The sequence below is a fragment of the Panthera leo genome, chromosome E1 (genome assembly GCF_018350215.1).
Source record: "Panthera leo isolate Ple1 chromosome E1, P.leo_Ple1_pat1.1, whole genome shotgun sequence".
Classification (NCBI taxonomy): domain Eukaryota; kingdom Metazoa; phylum Chordata; class Mammalia; order Carnivora; family Felidae; genus Panthera; species Panthera leo.
The window spans coordinates 45,022,236-45,043,160 of NC_056692.1; the positions used below are offsets into that span (position 1 = coordinate 45,022,236).

The 20,925-nt window shown below is 40.0% G+C and overlaps 2 protein-coding genes across 5 annotated transcripts in view; both read left to right on the top strand.

The window, feature by feature from the left end:
* Positions 1–4,459, top strand: part of LOC122205888 — a 38,417-nt gene extending 33,958 nt beyond the window's left edge. The window contains exon 13 of the mRNA XM_042914499.1: positions 4,398–4,459. Within this exon, the coding sequence (XP_042770433.1) occupies positions 4,398–4,459 (62 nt within the window). The remainder of the gene's footprint in view (positions 1–4,397) is intronic.
* A 3,552-nt stretch (positions 4,460–8,011) lies between these two features.
* The window catches only part of EFCAB3 (EF-hand calcium binding domain 3), a 65,135-nt gene continuing 52,221 nt past the window's right edge, over positions 8,012–20,925 (top strand). For 2 of the 4 annotated variants that reach the window (XM_042916532.1, XM_042916533.1), the window contains exons 1-6: positions 8,012–8,032; positions 10,225–10,278; positions 11,127–11,231; positions 11,780–11,833; positions 13,455–13,559; positions 20,469–20,522. In XM_042916532.1, coding sequence (XP_042772466.1) covers positions 10,233–10,278; positions 11,127–11,231; positions 11,780–11,833; positions 13,455–13,559; positions 20,469–20,522 — 364 coding nt within the window. In that variant the 5' untranslated portion in view covers positions 8,012–8,032; positions 10,225–10,232. Of the gene's footprint in view, positions 8,033–10,011; positions 10,279–11,126; positions 11,232–11,779; positions 11,834–13,454; positions 13,560–20,468; positions 20,523–20,925 lie in introns of those variants that run through there. The other 2 variants (XM_042916534.1, XM_042916535.1) reach the window with 2 other exon arrangements.

Genomic DNA, 20,925 nt, shown 5'->3' on the forward strand with positions numbered 1-20,925 from the left:
TCCACTGGGACCTTTCCCTGTGAGGAGGCTGCATGGCCTCTACCAAATGTCCTTCTAGCAGGGGAACCGCTTCTCCCCTTGTGGCTCTCAGACCCCTTGGACCTCGCTGCCTGCTCTTGGGGATTCACCCTTCCCACCAGAGCACCGCCAGTTATTGAGCTGCGGAATTTCTGACTCTGCTCTCCCCTGTTTATGGAGTCCTAATGGTATTGAAACCCTCTCCTTTCTCCTTTCTCCCTTCTCCCTTTCTTGCTCAGTCACTTGTGGGTGTTTCCACAGTTTCTCTCTAGCTACTTTTGTGGGGAGTGCTTTTCCTGCACTCTCCCCTTTTCTCTGTCCTCCCTCTGCAAAAACAGCTCCCTACCCTCCGTGGCTTCTCTCTCCCCCAGTTCACCTCTCTGTGCCTCCTACCTGCTGAGTTCTGTGGCTCAAGTTGTACAGATTGTTGTGTTGATCTCAGAGCAATTTTCTAGGTGTGCAAAATGGTTTGGTGCTGATCTAGGTGCATTTCAGGGACAAGAGAAGCTGAGAACTTCCATGCGGTTCTGCCATCTTGGCCCCTCCGTAAGGTCCTGAGTTTTAAATACATTCCTTTAATTGTGCTACTGGCTATTTACCCAAAGAATACAAGAACACTAATTCAAATGGATACATGCTCCCCAATGTTTATTGCAGTATTATTTACAATAGCCAAGATATGGAAGCAGCTTAAATGTCCGCTGATAGATGAACAAATAAAAAAGATGTTGTATATATAAACATACAGTGGAATATTATTCAGCCATTAGAAAAGGAATGAAATCTTGCCACTTGCAATGACATGGATGGAACTAGAGCGTATAATGCTAAGTGAAATAAGTCAGTTACAGAAAGACAAATATCATATGATTTTACTCATATGCGGAATTTAAGAAACAAAACAAACAAGCAAAGGGGAAAAAAATAAGAGAGAAGGAGACGAAGCAAGAAACAGACTCTAAGTTACAGAGGACAAACTGATGGTTAACCAGAGGGGAGGTGGACAAGGAGATGGGCTAAATAAGTGATGAGGATTAAGGAGGGCACTTGTGATAAGCACAGGGTAATATATGGAAGCGTTGAACTACTATATTGTACTTGAAATTAACATAGCACTGTGTGTTAACTAACTGGAAGTAAAATAAAAACTTTTTAAAACATAAAGAGCTTTTCTGATTTTGATTATATCTACCTATTAATGTTAATTGTATTAGAAATTAGAGCACATTTTAATAATATGCATTAATTCACTTTAAAAATAATAAATCTATTACATGTTAAATAAAAAACATTTTTTGAAAAATGTATTTTTCTGGGGCACCTGGGTGGCTCAGTCGGTTAAGCATCCGACTTCAGCTCAGGTCATGATCTCACAGTTGGTGGGTTCAAGCCCCACGTCGGGCTCTGTGCTGACAGCTCAGAACCTGGAGCCTACTTCGGATTCTGTGTCTCCCTCTCTCTCTGCCCCTCCCCCACTCATACTCTGCCTCTCTCTCTCAAAAGTAAATAAAACATAAAAAAAATTTTTTTAATAAAAAAAAGAAAAATGTATTTTCCCAAAATAAAACAAAAAATTTAGTGAGAAGAGGGGTACTGTTTTACATATTTATGTGTCAGTTTTACATCTGTCTGCTTTCTCCTATCTGCTTCTGCATTAAATCTATTGGGATATGTTGTTTCAGTTGGAGTATATAAAGACAATCTGGCCTCACATAGATGTATGTAGTTGGCAAAGGAAGGAGTATTTCAATAGCCTCTTCAGATAATTGTGGATATTCTTCTTTGATATTATCCCAAAACTCAACAAGTGGTAGCTTCTTAAAGTTTAGTGGCAATATAGGATCAGAAATCATATAAATGAACTTTTTAGACTTGGTTACATTAAAAATCTGTTGGTCTGTCTTACACTTTAATCTGTTACCCATACATGGATATTTGTAACATCATGTTTTGGTCATTTGGAAAATAGTGGTTCACTGAGTTATACAGATCTTCCAAATACTGGCACATTTCATTATTCAATATAAAAAAATGATATTTGTTAATATTGTCACCAATCTAATCAGAAGAGTGCTCAGTATTGGGAATCTATCAAGTCATCGTGTAAATACAAGGTTTCCTAAATTCAAACTTGTGTTTGAAAATTTGAACTCTACCATTAAAACATCTACTGTCAATTGTTTTTTTAAATTAACAGGTTTACTCTGTTCCTTTACAAGTAGATGCTTCCCAAGTACCAAAGTAAATTTTGTCCATTTTCTCAAGCAAAAATGGTGATCCATGAAAAAGCAGCTAGTTTGGGGGTGCTTGAGTGGCTCAGTCGGTTGGTCTCAGGTCATGATCTCACAGTCTGTGAGTTCGAGCCCCACATCAGGCTCTGTGCTGAGTGCTCAGAGACTGGAGGCTCTGTGTCTCCCTTTCTCTCTAACTCTCCCCTGCTTTTGCACTCTGTCTCAAAAATAAATAAACATTAAAAAAAAAAAGGCAGCTGGTTTTCTTGAGACTCAATCACACCAGTTCTTACCTTTTCTGTAAGAAATCATTCTATTTTAGTATGCAACTGACATGCTTTCTACAAACTTCTCATTTCACTATACAGAATATTAAAAAGATGTGTTCTCAAGGGTTCAGATTTAATAAAACTAACACCTTTTGCTGAACCATCAAGAACACTTAAGTGAAACTGACATCCATTTACTACAAGCATGTACAGTGATGAACACAATGATGGCTAGTGCTGTTTGTTGCCTCAATTCATGCAAAGATGTCAGCAATTTTACCCACTACTACTTTTGCACCATCAGTGCAAATGTCACAAGTGTAAAATGCAAAGGGTATTGGGTGACTCCAAAGGTCCTTGGACCACACTTTGAGAACTGTTGCTCTAACCTGTCTCAGGCTTCTACTTAGTGCAAGAGAACTAGGTCTGAAAGAAGGAAAACTGCCTGGGGTGGAGCTGACTTCAAACAAACAAAACATCCCATTCACCATAAGACTCCAAAGATTTTTAACAGCTTATGAAGTAAATAAGAAGTTTTATTAATTGAATGGTTATATACTTAAAGCTCAAACTTCTTTTCTTTATTATATGTTCCTGCCTGGCTGGCTCAGTCAGTAGAGCATATGACTCTTGATCTCAGGGTTGTGAGTTCAAAGCCCCACATTGGATATAGAGATTACTTAAAAATGAAATATTTTTTTTTAATTTAAGTTCAAGTTAGTTAACATACAATGTAGTCTTGGGTTCAGAAGTAGAACCCGGTGATTCATCTCTTACATGATGCCCAGTGCTAACCCCAAAAAGTGCCCTCCCTAATGCCCATCACCCATTTAACCCATCTCCCCACCCACCTCCCCTCCAGCAACCCTGTTTGTTCTCTGTATTTAAGAGTCTCTTATGGTTTGCCTCCCTCTCTGTTTTTATCTTACATTTCCTTCCCTTCTTCTATGTTCATCTGTTGTGTTTATCAAATTCCACATGAGTGAAATCATATGATATGTCTTTCTCTGACTGACTTATTCAGCTTAGCATAATACCCTCTAGTTCCATCCATGTTGTTGCAAATGGCAAGATTTCATTCTTTTTCATCACGGAGTAGGATACCATTTGTATATACATACCACATCTTTGGTGAGGATGCGGGGAAAGGGGAACCCTACTGCACTGTTGGTGGGAATGCAAACTGATGTAGCCACTCTGGAAAACAGCACGGAGGTTTCTTAAAAAATTAAAAATAGAACTACCCTATGACCCAGCAATTGCACTACTAGGTATTTATCCAAAGGATACAAAAATGCTGGTTCGAAGGGGCACATGCACTTCAATGTTCATAGCAGCACTACCGAAAAAATAAAATCTTTAGGGGCATCTGGGTGGCTCAGTAGGTTAAGCATCCAGCTCTTGATCTCAGCTCACAGTTCGTGAGTTTGAGCCCCATATCAGACTGACAGTGAAGAGCCTGCTTGGGATTCTCTGTCTCCCTCTCTCTCTCTGCCTCTCTCTCTCTCTCTCTCTCTCTCTCTCTCTCACACACACACACACACACACACACACACACACAAAATAAATAAACATTTTAAAAAGAAAATTTTTAAATAAAATATTTTTTAAAAAGAAAATATAAAATTTTTAGAAGAAAACATGAAAAATTACTGGGATTCCATACACCAAATCTTCATTTAAGAATTTTATATAGGGGCCCCTGGCTGGCTCAGTTGGTAGAGCCTGCAACTCTTGAGCCTGGGGTTGTGAGTTCAAGCCCCCCACTGGGTGTAGAGTTTACTTAAAAATTTTTTTTAATCTTAAAAAAAAAGAACTGTATATAATTTTTCAAGTCTCGTTATCTTCATCTGATTCTACATTCTGAATTTTCCTACAGAAGATGAAAAGGTGGAGTTGGCTGTGTTGATGGAAGCAGCCAGTGCCTTTACAGGTGAGTGAGAACTTGTAGAAGACCTCACAAAGTTGAGATCTTGATGCCTTGTAGAGAAGTACCTTTTTAAAGCAGTACTTTGCCCCCTCCATCCATCATTAGTAAGTTGGCTTTGTTCTTTTACTTATTTATTGATGATTTTCATCTTATTGCCAATAACTTAGATTATTAGAGATTTAGGAAAAGTGTGGCCACTCTCAAAAAGAAGTATTAACTTGTTCGATATTTTGACCAGTGTTTATGTCTCCGGTGTTTAAAGAATCAAAATCCAGGTGAACCCAGTAAATCTCAAGGTGAAGTTTTTGCATCAGGAAATATGGTCACTAAGAACAGTCAGCCCCATAGTCCAAGTCATGAAGCACTATCAGAGCTATTACCAGTAGGACTATGCACATTCTATATACCATCACACTGCCCCCATGTTACTCAATGCTATATTCACCCCCACACAGAAGAGAAGAGTTGTCTTCTCATTTTGAGTAAAGAAACTTTTCAGGTGTTGAATTTTACCATAACTCTAGTGACTGGAGTCAGCTTGTGTGTTTCAACTTCATCCTGCAGTTGGAAATAATGCTGCACTAGATTATGTTCGCCATAATTCAGAATAATTCGATTTCTTAATGTTTTCACCTGAAACGATTCCCATCTATTCAAAGGAGAAAAGGTGGAAGCCAATGACTTAAAAAATGTACTGGGAAACATGGGAATTGAGATCACTGAAACAGAGCAGTTGATGCTGTCAAAAACTCTGCCAGTCTCTGGTGAGTATATAACATGCCACCATGGTGCTCAGGGAAATGTGGCACTGTGGGCTTCTGGGGGAGAACTGTCTGATGCCCTAAGAAACCCCCTAAGGAACATGCAGTCCAGACAGAAACCCCATTCTCATCTGTGTTTTAGTTTGGAAATGATTAATTTTTAAGTGAAAAATTTACAAGTCAATGGGCCCCTGCTAAATAGTTTTTTAACCTTTTATATTTTATTTATTTATTTTGAGAGAGAGAGAGAGTGAGAAGGGGCAGAGAGAGAGAGAGAGAGAGAGAATCCCAGGCAGGTTCCATGGTGTCAGCACAGAGCCTGATGCAGGGCTCAATCCCAGGAACCGTGAGCCAAAATCAAAAGTTGGACGCTCAACTGACTGAGCCACACGGGCGCCCCACCCCCCGACTAAATATTTTAAATGCCACACAGCTGACTTCTCTGTAGCTCCCCTGAATGTGCCTCCCCAACACCCCATAATCCAGCAACTAAAAGATAAACACCTGAGAGCAGGGTGCCTCCAGAACCATGTGCTGGGACTGTCAGTATTCAAATCCGATTGGTCAGTCGTCCAATTAGTCCCTCAAAAACCACCTCTTGGGCACCTGCATATGCTCACCACTAGAGACCCTAGAGGCCAGCCTGTGCCCCGCCTGTGTCTCCTGCCCAGTCTCATGGACATCCACGTAGACCTTCTTCCCACATACACACTCCCATCACCACTTGTCCCCTAAGCAAGAGCAAGCCTACACATCACCGAGGGGGCTGGTACCCCTTGATGGCAGAAGCAGCACCATGGGCAGCAAGTGCCCGATGCCCATCTGTATTCTCCCCACATACACCTAAGGCTGTGGCCACTTCCCGTGTCTAGCATTCCCCTAGATTGCTCTCAAGGAGCCAATTATGAGAATTGGGACATTGGCTCTGAGACAGCAGGACAAAGACGCAGAGAGAAGATGGGCTGTCATGGAGATAACTGCATACACATGCCAGGCATTGTGGAGTCTGTCAACACTGGAGACACTCCTGCCACAGGAAGGGGCCCTTTGGGACAGACAGCACCTGTGGAGATGGGTGGGGCTGGCAGATGTCCCGTGTTCTCCAACCCTGTTGAATTTCCTCTCCATTTATGGAAACTGTTTAGAGAACATTTATTTAAATATTGTTTTATACCACCGTTTGGATTGATAATTATTTTTAATAAAATCCCTTTATAGGCCTATCATTCAGGCTAAACATAGACTTAGAGGAATACCTTATGGGCCTAGGGCATGAGCAAGGAAAAGGGAGAAAGGCAGAGCATCAAAGTGCAGTTCAAGAAAAAAAAAGAAGAAGAAGAGGCAACTATATGGGTGTATTTTTAGCCTGCATCAGCTACTGCCATAGGTTCCAGTGATGGAATAGACTGACCACATTGAGGGCATTCCTTTTATTCTTCTTTGAGGGCGAGATAAATAAATTGCTAGATGAATCATATCAAATGTCTTATAAAATTATAGAATTCCTTATCCTTTTTCTTTTGACTTAAACTTTACCCTGACTCACAGGAGATGGAAAGGTGTACAAGAAAAGATTACTGAATAGTGTGAAACTTCTCAAAGGTAAGAATCATGAGAACGGCAGCTAAAATCTATTAGGCTTTGCATTTGCTTTCTTTTCTTTTTTTAAAGTTTATTTATTTATTTTGAGAAAGAGGGAGAGTGGGAGCTGGAGAGGGGCAGAGAGAAAAGGAGAGAGAGAATCCCAAGCAGGCTCCACACTATCAACAAAGAGCTTGCCACGGGGCTCAGTTCCACAGACCATGAGATCATGACCTGAGCCGAGATCAAGAGTCGGATGCTTAACCAACTGAGCCACCAGGCACCCCTGCCTTTTTAAATTTCTGATTAGAACCATGCTATTCCATTATTCCACTGGTTTAATGACACTGAACTTATGCTCATAACCTACCACTCTTCTTTAGGTATAACTACCTCAAGTTATTCTTAATAATATGCAGCAAGTTTGACATTCTGATTTCATTTACGCTGATTATCACAATTCATCAGGCTTATCTAATTCTTCATCCATGATTATTTCTTTTTAAAAATTTTTTAGGGGTGCCTGGGTGGCTCAGTCAGTTGAGCGTCTGACTTTGGCTCAGGTCACGATCTCGCGGTCCGTGAGTTCGAGCCCCGCGTCAGGCTCTGTGCTGCCAGCTCAGAGCCTGGAATCTGCTTCTGATTCTGTGTCTCCCTCTCTCTCTGACCCTCCCCCACTCAGGCTCTGTCTCTCTCTGCCTCAGAAATAAATAAACATTAAAAAAATTAAAAAAATTTTTTTTAATGTTTATTCACTTTTGAGGGACAAAGAGAGACAGAGCCTGAGTGGGGGGCAGAGAGAGAGGGAGACACAGAATCCGAAGCAGGCTCCAGGCTCTGAGCTATCAGCACAGAGCCCAACATGGGGCTTGAACTCACAAACCGTGAGATCGTGACTTGAGCCCAAGTCGGACGCTCAACCGACTGAGCCACGCAGGCACCTCCATGATTATTTCAATGAAAAGTTACAACACAGTGCTGAGGGAGCATTTTCTCTTCTCACCTCCAACACTGACTATCTGGGTTCATTTAAATGGCCAGTGTTTCACTCTCCACTGAGGGTGGATACACATTCAAAGCTAGCATCTTCCACTTCTTGGACTTACTTCTATTATTTACATCCTCTTCTTTCCCAAGGAAAGAAAGTCAGTATCAGTAACCTGGACCCCCTTATAAAGAACACGGGAATTCAGCTTGAGAAAGAGGACCATCAGGACTTACTGAAACACCTGCCGACTGATAGTAAGTATTTCAGATAATACCACTGTACTTCGGAGCAAATCTTAGAGCTTCTATATGAGGGCTTCTGAAGGCAAACCTGTTTTTTAATCTCTTTGAAAAAATTATGAAAGATTTCAAACATCTATCAAAGCAGAAAACACGGTAACAAATGCCTGTGTATCCGCTGGCTAGAGCTAACAGACGTTACCATTTTTCCTTATTTCTTTCATACATCTTCCTTCCTTTCCATGTATGTCTTTTTTAAATAAGACAGTTTCATTAACGACTGAATAAGACCAATTTAGCTGGGTAAAAATGCCATGGAGGCAAAAATAGTAGAATTCATTAGAAAGAGTTGGCTAAGGGGTAAGCGCCAGGCTAAAAGGTCCTGAATTAGAGGGCTCTTGGATTCCAACATAGAGCCAGTGGCTTCCCATTAAAAGCCTGATGAAAAACAACTTGTAAGAGCCAGACAGCACATCTTTCAGCACAACCAGCACATGCCACACCAAAATAAACAAATTACTCTTCTTCCCTACTTCAGGGTTCCTATTCTCCACTAATGATTGGCAGGTGTGGCTAAGGCCACTGTCACCAGCAAACATCTTTGCTGCCCCTACCTGTAGTTGGCCTTAATGAAGAAAACAGTTTGAGCCCACCTTGTAGTTTAAAATTTCCGGGGCACCTGAGTGGCTTAGTCGGTTAAGCGTCCGACTCTTGATTTTAGCTCAGGTCATGATCTCACAGTGCAGAGTCTGCTTGGGATTCTCTCTCTTTCCCCCTCTCGCTCCCCTTCCCCTGCATGCTCTATGAATGAATGAATGAATGAATGAATGAATGAATGAATCCCTCTCCCTGAGTAATTATCCATTATTTTGTCTGGAGCCTCTTCTTATTATGAAAAATATCACTATAAATCATTTAATTGTGACATTGTCCCCATATATTAGCTAGGGGCCCTTAAAATGTTTCCTACCAGAAAAGGGATTGTTACCAATGAGTATTTTGAGGCCATTCAAAAAGAAAAAAAAAGGAAAGAATAATTTTTTCTAATCCAACATTATGACTACTATACCACTGGAATTCATTCATTTAGCTAGCACAAAACTAGATGCAAAACACTGAACTAGAGAGTGAACAATTTATACCTGGTAGGACAAAGAAAATTAAGGCATGATCTCTGCTCTCAAACAGCTCACTGTTCTGAGGGGTGGAGGTGGGGACTGTAAGCAAAATTTCGAGAGTGGGAAGATAGCATTCTGTCAGGGTTTAACAGTCAGCTGCTCATGTAAATAAATGACATCTAGGCCTCAAATTCCATCTTGTCTATTGAAATATGCTTCCTTATTGGGTCTGAAGGAAGGGAGAGTCCTGTTAGAAGGGGTTACAGTTGATCCTTGAACAACAGGGGTTTGTGTGGATCCACTTATGTGCACATTTTTTTAAATTCTGTCACTGCAGTACAGCACTGTAAATGTCTTTTCCTTATGATTTCTTTAGTAACATTTTCTTTTCTCTAGCTTTCTTTATTGTAAGGATACAGTAAATACACAGAACATACAAAATATGTGTTAATTGATATTTTATGTTATCGATAAGGCTTGTGGTCAACGATAGGCTGTTAGTAATTTTTGAGGAGTCAGAAGTTACACATGGATTTTCAACTTTGTAAGGGGGTCAGCACCCCTACCCCCCACGTTGTTCAAGAATCAACTGTATTATTGGGGCGCCTGGGTGGCGCAGTCGGTTAAGCGTCCGACTTCAGCCAGGTCACGATCTCGCGGTCCGTGAGTTCGAGCCCCGCGTCAGGCTCTGGGCTGACAGCTCGGAGCCTGGAGCCTCTTTCCTATTCTGTGTCTCCTTCTCTCTCTGCCCCTCCCCCGTTCATGCTCTGTCTCTCTCTGTCCCAAAAATAAAAAAAAAATAAAAAAAAAAAATAAAAAAAAAAAAAAAGAATCAACTGTATTATTAAACCTGCTTAATCTCTGGGTTAAGGGTCATTGGATATTTTTACCAAGTAGTATTAATTAGAGGATGTTCACTTTAACATTTGGACCTTTCTCTTTGTTCTTGCTTATTTTGACTTTAAAAAGTTACTGAGGAAAATTATGAGAAACAGCTGAATTTGAACCTTTTATATTACGACTTAAATTTTTCATATCGTTTTTCTAAGTCTAAGATTTGGTCTCTGCCTGAATTGCCTCTTCTTACAGAGAATAAAATGGTTGATTTGAATGTGGTGATGGACGACGCAAAAGCTTTTATAGGTAAGAAGTAGTGGTAAAAAGGGAATTCATTATTAACTAAGACCTTAATGATTTACAGGAAAAAAAAAAGATGCTTTTAAAACAGTAGTTTTCTCTTCAGGCTATTACTGACATGCGAAGTTGACCCGCCCCCATCCTACAAATTTAATGGTTAAATGTTTGCTTTATAATCTTACTGTTTGATTTGGGATTTTTCCTGTATAGACCTACATTATATGGAGTTTGGACCAAGAATGTTTTCCACTTCACCATTGTTTAAACCACCAAAATATAGGTGAACGCTGTTCAGTCTCAAGGTGAAGCTCTTGTAGGACAGCCAGGAAATATGTGTCAAAAGACCCCATAATTCAGGAAACATAATGGCATTTGACTTATATCTGGGATTATATCTACTTTTCTTTTGCTTGAATTGAAAGTATAAATTCTATTTCTGAACATAATCCATTTGCCCACATGTACTCTAAACCTACATAGATTAACAAGTTTCATTGCCAATTTGCTCTTCTAATTAAACTTATGCCAAATATGCAATCTTCTCTATCATTTGAAATCATTTGCCCATTCCTAACATTCTTATGCATGAACGGGGCGCCTGGGTGGCTCAGTCAGTTGAGCATCCGACTTCAGCTCAGGTCACTATCTCACAGTTCATGAGTTCGAGCCCCGCATCAGGCTCTTTGCTGATGGCTCAGAGCCTAGATCCTGCTTCGGATTCTGTGTCTCCCTTTCTCTCTGCCCCTCCCCAACTTGTGCTCTGTCTCTCTCTGTCTCTCAAAAATAAATGTAAAAAAAATTTTAAAAATTAAAAAAAAAAATCTTATGCATGAACAATTCTCATCTTTCCAAAGGAGAGAAGGTTAATGTGGGTAATCTGAACAATGTGCTGAGGCAAATGGGACTAGTACTGACTGATGAGGAGAATAAGGAGCTGTTGAAAAGTCTGCCCATTCATGGTGAGCATTTAGCACATCTCTGAACATTCGTGGTGAGCATTTAGCACATCTCTGAAACTTGGATTTATGGGCTTGTGTATGAAAAGTGCTGAAATCATATATGCCTTTGTCTAGTAAAACCCCATCTGGAAAACATGGTGTTACAAAAGAAGAAATCCTGTTCTTGTCACTTACATTTTAATATTGAAAATTGGCAACATCTTTCACTAGTCTCCATCATCAAGGCTACATTATCTTGTCACCCTGGGATCACTGCTTCACCTAAATCCTGACCAAGGAAATGAGGAAAATCAGAGGAGTAAGAGTAAGAAGGAAAATGGGAGAAATAGGGAGATAAAGACTGTTTTTAATTCAACCAATAGGTAGATTTACATCAGTGAGAGCTTTATCTTTGGTTTCATTCTTACTTGAGGGCAAAATAAAATAAAATCCTCAACAAATCTGAAGCATTTTCCCCCCTGAGATTATGGATGTTGGATTGTCTTTGTGCTCTATTGTTAATCTTCCCTTCACTTAACCTATATTCTTAATTGTGTCTTGTCTTACAGCTGATGGAAGAGTATATAAGAAGAGATTGCTAAAAGGTGTGAAAGCACTCAATGGTAAGTGAGAATCATGGTGAAAGCACAAATAAAAATAAATTCCTCGTGCTTAGCATTTGCCTTTAAATGTTCCAACCTTGCTTCTTGCCAATTTTTTGATCCATTGTTTTAGACTCATAACTTCCCATTTTTTCTTGGGTGCATTGACATTTCAGGATAGAAATTCTAACACTGTATTCCGGCTAGAACTGTACAGACTGGTTGCTATTTTCAACCATGAGTGGACTCACTTATTCCCCTCTGTTCACCTCTCATGGGAAACTGAAGCAGAGTCCACTGGACGGGTGTTAAGGAAAATATCCTATCTCTACCCTTTATACTATTCTGTTATAAGCAATAATTTTTTAAGTTTTTAATCAGAAATTATTTTCAAAACATCAAATACTACAAGAAAACTATCCAATTCTACCACTTAGAACACTGAGGAAAGAATTGTAAGCTAAGGGGTAGCTGGGTAGCTTAGGCAGTTAAGCATCTGACTCTTGATCTCGGCTTAGGTCGTGATCTCACAGTTCCAGTTGGTGAGATCAAGCCCCGTATCGGGCTCTGTGCTGACAGCATGGAGCCTGCTTGAGATTCTCTCTCTCCCTCTTTCTTTTTGCCCCTCCCTTGCTTGTGCCTCTCTCAGAATAAATAAACATTTTTAAAAATTCTGCAAAGAATTGCTAAGTCAAGTCATGGGGATATAATGTGCAGCATGGTGACTATAGTTACAATACCATATTGCATCTTTGAAAATTGCTAAGAGATAGGGGCTTCTGTGTGGCTCTGTCAGTTAAGTGTCTGACTTCGGCTCAGGTCATGATCTCACAGTCCGTGAGTTCCAGCCCCATGTCGGGCTCTGTGCTGACAGCTCAGAGCCTGGAGCCTACTTTGGATTCTATGTCTCCCTCTCTCTCTGCCCCTCCCCTGCTCATGCTCTGTCTCTGTCTCAAAAATAAAAACATTTAAAATTTTTTTTAAAAAAAAGAAAATTGCTAAGAGATAGATTTTAAAAGTTCTCACCACAAGAAAAAGAATTCGCAACTTTTCATGGTGATGGATGTTAACAAGACTTATTGTGGTGATCATGTTGCGATAGATACAAATACTAAATCATTATGTTGTACACCTGAAACTGATATAATGTGTCAATTATATTCCAATTTTTTGAAAAGCAAGAGTCCTCCTACCTCCATCAATCTCATCTGTCCCCATAAAGGTAAATACTGTTTACTGTCCACCTGGGTCTCAATGGTTATCTTTCTCAATTTTTTCCTACTTTCTTTTTTAATATGAAATTTATTGTCAAATTGGTTTCCATACAACACCCAGTGCTCATCCCAACAGGTGCCCTCCTCAATACCCATCACCCACCCTCCCCTCCCTCCCTCTCCCCCATCAGCCCTCACTTTGTTCTCAGTTTTTAAGAGTCTCTTATGCTTTGGCTCTCTCCCTCTCTAACCTCTTTTCCTACTTTCAACAGAAATATCTAAATCTAGGGAGATATATATGTTAATGGTTTCTTTGTGCCCTTATGCTTTATCCTCCAGTTGGAATTTATGATGCATGACCATGATTAGCATTTTTCACTCTTAAGCATCAGTATTTATGATCTTATTTCGTGCCCTTCTTTCCTAAGGACCAAGGGTCAAACTCAAAAAAGTGAAATCCCTTGTGGAAGACATGGGAATTAGACTCAATGATGAGGAACTTGAGGAAATAATGACTGATGTGTCAATTGATGGTGAGTATTACGGGTGTCATTATGCCCTTGAAAGAAATATTGAACCCTTCTATCAGAACTACTGAAAGTAGCCTTCCTTTTTCGTATTTAATGAAGTAAATGTAAATAGAAAAACTTCATCCTGACTCATTAGGAAATACTATCTCCAAAAATGCTTTTTAAAAAGCCATGTTGTGGGGCGGCTGGGTGGCTCACTCGATTAAGTGTCCGACTTCAGCTCAGGTCATCATCTCACAGTTCATGGGTTTGAGCCCCACGTCGGGCTCTGTGCTGACAGCTCAGAGCCTGGAGCCTGCTTCGATTCTGTGTCTCCCTCTCTGTCTGCCCCTCACCTGCTCACACTCTGTCTCTCTCTCTCTCTCTCAAAAATAAATAAACATTAAAAAAAATTTTTTTAAAGCTATGTTGCAGGGGCACCTGGGTGGGTCAGTAGGTTGAACATCCGACTCTATTTTTTTTTAATGTTTTATTTATTTTTTTAGAGAGAAAGCATGAGCAGGGGAGGGGCAGAGAGAGAAGAGGACAGAGGATCCGAAACCACAGCAAGTGTGATGCGGGCCTCAAACTCATGGACCACGAGATTATAACCTGAGCCAAAGTTGGACACTCAACCAACTGAGCCATCCAGGCACCCTGAGCATCCGACTCTTGAAATGGTCTCAGGTCATGATCTCACAGTTCATGGGATCAAGCCCCAAGTTGGGCTCTGTGCTTACAGTACAGAGCCTCCTTGAGATTCTCTCTCTCTGCCCCTCCCCTGGTCACATGTGCGTTCTCCCTCTATCTGTCTCTATCTCTATCTCTCAGTCTCAATAAATAAATAAATTCAAAAATATATATGTTGGGGATACTACTTGTAAAACTTAGCCATGCCTTCAATGCCATACAAGTAAGTCACCGAAAGAAAAGTGAAATTTTATACCTCATTTATAAGGGAACATGTTGGGGACACCTGGGTGGCTCAGTTGGTTAAGCCCCCAACTTCAGCCTAGGTCATGATCTCGCTGTTCTGGAGTTCAAGCCCTGCATTGGGCTCTGTGCTGACAGCTCAGAGCCTGGAGCTTGTTTGAGATTCTGTATGTGTCTCTCTCTCTCTCTGCCCCTCCCCAACTCATGCTCTCTCTCTCTCTCTCTCTCTCAAAAATAAACAAATTTTTATTTATATAAAATTTATTTATATATTTATTTATATAAAAAATTTTTTATACGGGAACATTTAAGAGAAAAATTAACAAAGTCAGAAATCAAATGATGAGTTAGCAGAGAATGATTGCAAGACAAAGAGCTAGTACCCCAATGGTAGAAAAAGCCCTCACACATTTATAAAACATACTGAGAGTAGAAAAAGTTAAGTACACAAATAGATAATTCATAAAAGAGCAATATAATTGCCCAGTAACATAAAAGATGTCTGACCTCACCAATAGTCATGAAAATACAAATTAAAAAAATACAGTATTATTTTCACTCATTGGACAGGCAAAAATTAGCAAGATTGATAATATCCAGTTCTGGCGAGGGTATGAGGAAAGGGACTCACTGAAAGGTAAGAGTTTGCCACTGCTATATATGGTCTTAGAAAAATCATTTAGCAGTATCTATGGCGGGCGGGGGGGATTCCCTTTTCCCCTGGTGAATCTAGCCAATATGCCTCATCTGTAGTGTAGCTGTTCTTTGTGCTGAGGCCTGGTCCCTGTTCTGCCACTAAATTGCTAACAAATGATTTAACCCTACTGAATGTTAGTGTCTTCCCATGTTAAATGGGAAGTTGAACTAAATAATTCTCTAGGGTCACTTCTTTCTCTGAAATCAATACAGATAAAACCTGCAAAGTACTTAATGCAATGTCTAGAAGACTCCGTAAATGTTAGTCATGATGATGGTGGTGACGGTGAAGGTGATGGGGAATATGGAGGAGATGCTGGAGAAGAACAGAAGGAAGAAGAAAAGAAATTCCATGACCTATGAATTAATTTTGCCATCGTGAAAATATAAGCCCTAATGAATAAATATTTGTTTACTAAATATGACCTTTATATAAATAAATAGGTGAGATGAGACCAGAGCATTTGGTAAGAAATAAATAGCACTGGGCTCACATCTTCGTCCTTCACTACTCCTCTTCTTATTCTTGGCAACTTCCATAACTTCCATGCAGATCAGGGCTTGTGACTTTACTGTGCCATAGACCCCTTTGACAGTCTGATGAATGGATCACTTCTGAGTATAATATTTTTAAATGACTAAAATATAATAAGTAAGATTATGAAGAAACTAAATTTATCAAAACATTAAAGATATCAATTATTAGTGCTTAATAACACATTTAACAATTTCTAGTAGTAGATGTAATAGTTGTTAGAATTTTAAAGTAGTGATGAGTAGGGCGCCTGGGTGGCTCAGTCATTTAAGCATCTGACTCCAGCTCAGGTCATTATCTCATGATTCGTGAGTTCGAATCCCACATGGATGAGCTCAAGCCCTGCTTCAGGTGAACCCCACTTCTCTCTCTCTCTCTCTCTCTCTCTCTCTCTCTGCCCCCTCACTCACTTACAATCTCTCTCTCTCAAAAAAATAAATATAAAAAATGGCTGCCTGGGTGGCTCAGTCGGTTAAGTGTCTGACTTTGGCTCAGGTCACAATCTTGCGGTTCACAGGTTCGAGCCCCACATTGGGCTCTGTGTTGACAGCTCAGAGCCTGGAACCTGCTTCAGATTCTGTGTCTCCCTCTCTCTCTCTCTCTCTCTCTCAAAAATAAATAAACATTTAAATAATAATAATAAATTAATTAAATAAATAGTGATGAGCGTAAGTAACTTTTCAATATATTTGCAAGAGCTACCATATAATATCCAAAATGTCAGTGATTTGTATTAATGGCAAAGTCATAGGTTTTACTACTTCCACTGTGGTTTGTTGCCTGCATTAATAATTGAAGAAAATGCTAAATTTAAGTGAGTGGTTAGTGAAAATAAAGATGGGACATTGTGAGAGTTAGAGGCACCAGCCCCCTGTGCAGTCAGAATGTAACTACTAATAGCCTACTGTTGACTGGAAACCTTACCAATAACATAAGTCAATTAACAAATATTTTACATGTTATATGTATTATATGCCATATTCTTACAATAAAATAAGCTAGAGAAAAGAAAATGTTATTAAGAAAATCATAAGATTGGGGTGCCTGGCTGGCTGAGTCAGTAGAACATGCAACTCTTGATCTCAGGGTCATGAGTTCATGCCCCACGTTGGCTGTGGAGCCTACTTAATTAAAAAAAAAATCATAAGAAAGAAAAAAATATATTTACAGTACTGTATTTATCAAAAGAGTCTATATATAAGTGCAGTTCAAACCCATGTTGTTCAAGGGTCCACTGTATTTTTTTCCCATTCAAGTTCAAGGACTCCCTGAATTCTATCATTTGAGGGTACATAGGCCCCAGGTTAAGAAATCTTGATTAAATATTATTTAACTCCTGATATAAGTCACCCATCTAAACACCCTGACCTCCTGTTCCTTGACTTCCTTAATTTCAATCATCTTTCACTCCTGTCCCCTTAACTGCTACTCACATGGTGATGACCTATACCTTGCCCTCACCTTATACTTCATCATCCCCAAAAACTCTATTTCACGTACCCACTCTCTGATGATTATCCTTCCAGTTTACTTACCATGCATACATTTCTGCCATAACACAATGGAGGAATGCCTGAAAAACCTCCCGTTCTGTAAAATTTAAATTGCCCACTAGGGGCACCTGGATGGCTCAGTTGCTTATGCGCCTCCAACTACAGTTCAGGTCATGATCTCCCAGTCCATGAGTTCAAGCCCCACATCAGGCTCTGTGCTGGCAACTCAGAGCCTGGAGCCTTCTTCAGATTCTGTGTCTCATCTCTCTCTGCCCTTACCCCACTCACTCACTCTCTCTCAAAAATAAATAAACATTAAAAAAAATTTTTAATTGCCCACTAAAGTAACTGAGCTCATAGGGAAAATTGGAGAAGCCCAGTCCAAATATGTAACCAGAAAACTAAGAAAAGCAGTAAGTGATACTGTGTGAGGAAGAGTAGACAGCCCAGGTAAATAGCTGAGTGGCTGGAGACTATTAAAAAATACACACCCACACCCACAAAGAAAGAGTTGAAAAGCTGGCTTGCAGTTCTGAAATAACGTAGATGGAAGTAGATTTCTGAGCCACTGAACCTTATTCCCCTTCCTATATCACAAATATCTCTTCCTATATTAATTATTTTATGAAAATAGGGCTGAAAAACCCCTGCCATAGCCAACCTAGAATTTTTTCTTTTCCTACTGAAGTTCATAATTCCAATTCTTTCACTTAGGAAAAAAATCCGTGTGAACCAACATACCATCCACATTGCTGTGACATTACCCCATTCACCAACTGAATATGATGACTAATGCTGTTGAACATGCGCTGTAGCAGGACAGAGTACAGAATTCCAACCCCAGCCGCTCACCAGCCACGTGGAATCTCGGCTCCCATTGTGGGCTGGCCCTTCCACTTGTGGCCTGGATCTCATCTCCACTTGCCTTCTCAAGGACTCAACTCCTACAATTTTCCCTCTTTCTCTCCTGCACCATTAATTTCTCCCTCTCTACAGTGTCTCTCTATGTATTCCATTGACATGCTGATAATGCTTTTCAATTCCCCTTGTCCCCTGCCAGTGACCATTCTATCCCTTAGTTCCTCTTCACAAGCAGAACCTCTCAAAAAGTTGTCATTACTTAGTGTTGTCTGGTGACTGATCATAGCTACATTGAGCATAGCATAATGTATAAACTTGTCGGATCATTCTGTTGTACACCTGAAACTAATATAATGTTGTGTGTCAACTATACCTCAAAAAAATCCCTAACATTTGTGGCGACTCTTTGTCTCTTGTTCCTCACCCCCATTCACTCTTGAGCACTCGTTCCCTGCCATGGAACCAAACCAGCTCTCAATCATCAGTGACCTCTCTCTCTTGCCAAGGTTCATGGTCACGTCTCTGTTATTTCACTTGCTATCTCGGCAGCATTTGACATAGTGACTAACCCATCTTTATTAAAACATTTTTTTCTACAGACTTTTGAAGCCCCATACTCACCTAATTTTTTTCTTTCCTTACTGGGAGCTTCTTTTCCGTTTCCTTTTCAGTTTCTGACTCTTTTTCCCCTGCAAGGTCTCTAAATAATGAAGCGTCCAGAGGTAGAACCTTGGCTGTTTGTGTATTTGGTTGGTTGGTTGTTTTTATCTGCACCTTCTTCCTAGGGGATTGCATCCAGTCTCATTGGGTCAGATGACTTCTTAAAGCTGATAAAAGCAAATTTATTTCTCCAGCTCAACCATCCTAAGTCAGGAATGGTATCTCAAACTAGCTATTTGAGACCTCCACTTTGATGTCCAAAAGGCATCATAAATTTAATAAAATATTGATTAATTCCCCCTAAAAAGCTTTGAGGCTTTCTAGTAATGACATTTAGTAATGACATTTAGTCCCATGTCAGTAATGTCATCCCATCTACCCTGTTGATGGAGAAAGAGGGGAAGGAGGGTTGGGGAAGGGGACAAATAGTTTTCTTCCTTAATTTCTCCTTTCCCTTACATCACACATTTAAATCTAGGCTCCACCTGCAAAATATGTCCAGAACTCATCCACTTATCACTGCCTCCACTGCTGCAACCATAGCCCAAGCCACCAGGATCTCTTTCCTGGACCACTGAAACAGTCTCCTGTCTAGTCCCCATTCTTCCAGTTTCCCCATCCTGTGCACATCAGCCAGAATGATCTTTTCAAAGCTAAAATCCAGTTAAATTACTCCCCCTTCTTCGAGGCTTCCAATGACCTTCCATTACAACCAGAATAAAACCCCACCTTTATCATGGGGGCCTACAATTCCCTGCATGATTTGGCCCATGCACACCAGCCTTTTCTCTGCCTCTCAGTCACATCAAATTCATCCCATTCTTAGGGCTGTCCCTCGTACTGTCTTTCAACTTGGAACATTCCTTCTTGTCATTCAGGCTTCAACCCAAATAGTCCTCAGAGACGCCACCCCTGACTTCCCCATCTAAAGCAATCTTACCATTGCTCTTTATTATATAACCCTGTTTTATTTCAATGACATTTTAATAGTACTTAAAATGATCCTTTTTGTTTATTTGTTTATATGCTAATTGCCTGCTTCCCTCTGTGAGATTGTACGTGCACTCCTTGACAGCGAGAACCCTGCCAGCTGGTTTACTTTCGTATCCCCAAAGCCTAGCAAAGTGGCTGGCATATAAAAGCCACCCCCTTAAATATCTGTTGATTAACTGACTAAATTAAAAAAAAAATACTCAGGGTCAGGTTCATTTGTCCTTTTTCCCTATACTTACCTGTAACCAATCACTTCTTAGTTTAATCTTACTCTGGTGGCCTCTAAAGCAAAGAAAAAGGAAGATATAAGAATGATTCATTACAGATTGAAAGCTTTCTTCATTTCTTTTTTTTTTTTTTAATTTTTTTTAACGTTTATTTATTTTTTGAGACAGAGAGAGACAGAGCATGAACGGGGGAGGGTCAGAGAGAGAGGGAGACACAGAATCCGAAACAGGCTCCAGGCTCTGAGCCATCAGCACAGAGCCCGATGCGGGGCTCGAACTCACGAACCTCGAGATCATGACCTGAGAAGTCGGACGCTTAACCGGCTGAGCCACCCAGGCGCCCCTAGCTTTCTTCATTTCTAAGATAACACTGTTATCTCTGAAGTTAAGTCCACAAAATTCTAAGGAAAATTTGGGGAAAAAATTACTGAATTTTCATGGTCTTCACAGTTTCCGAACTTAGGTATCATAAATTTTGTGGGTCTCAGTTATGCCAGCTTGTCTTATTCTGAAGTTTATTGCCCTTGCCTTACAGATGATAGAACAGTTGGTCTGAATGATTTGATGAATGCTGTCAGTTGCATAAAGGGTAAGTTCCAAGCTGTGATAAAAGGATATTGTAAATAACATCTTCATATTTTATAATTGGTAGAGAATAATATTTCCCCTTCACATATGTTTCAGTTCTTTCATATGTGTACTTTTATGGATGCTTCTGAACTTGGGCGAACAGTAGTTAATATGTGTTAACATATAAATTCCCATCATATTCTCAGTTTTCCCCCAAAGAGTTCTTCACCAAAGATCAAGAGCCAAAGAAACATTCCTTTTCTCCATGAACCCCACTCCCAGAAATTTATCCTCTGGCAATAATATAGCTGAATAAAAGAAAAAAGTCTCTACCCAAAGACCTTCAGAGAAATTTGAAACAGCCTAAATATCTAACAGTAGAGGAATGACTACATATACCCTGGCCTATTAGGCCACTGAGA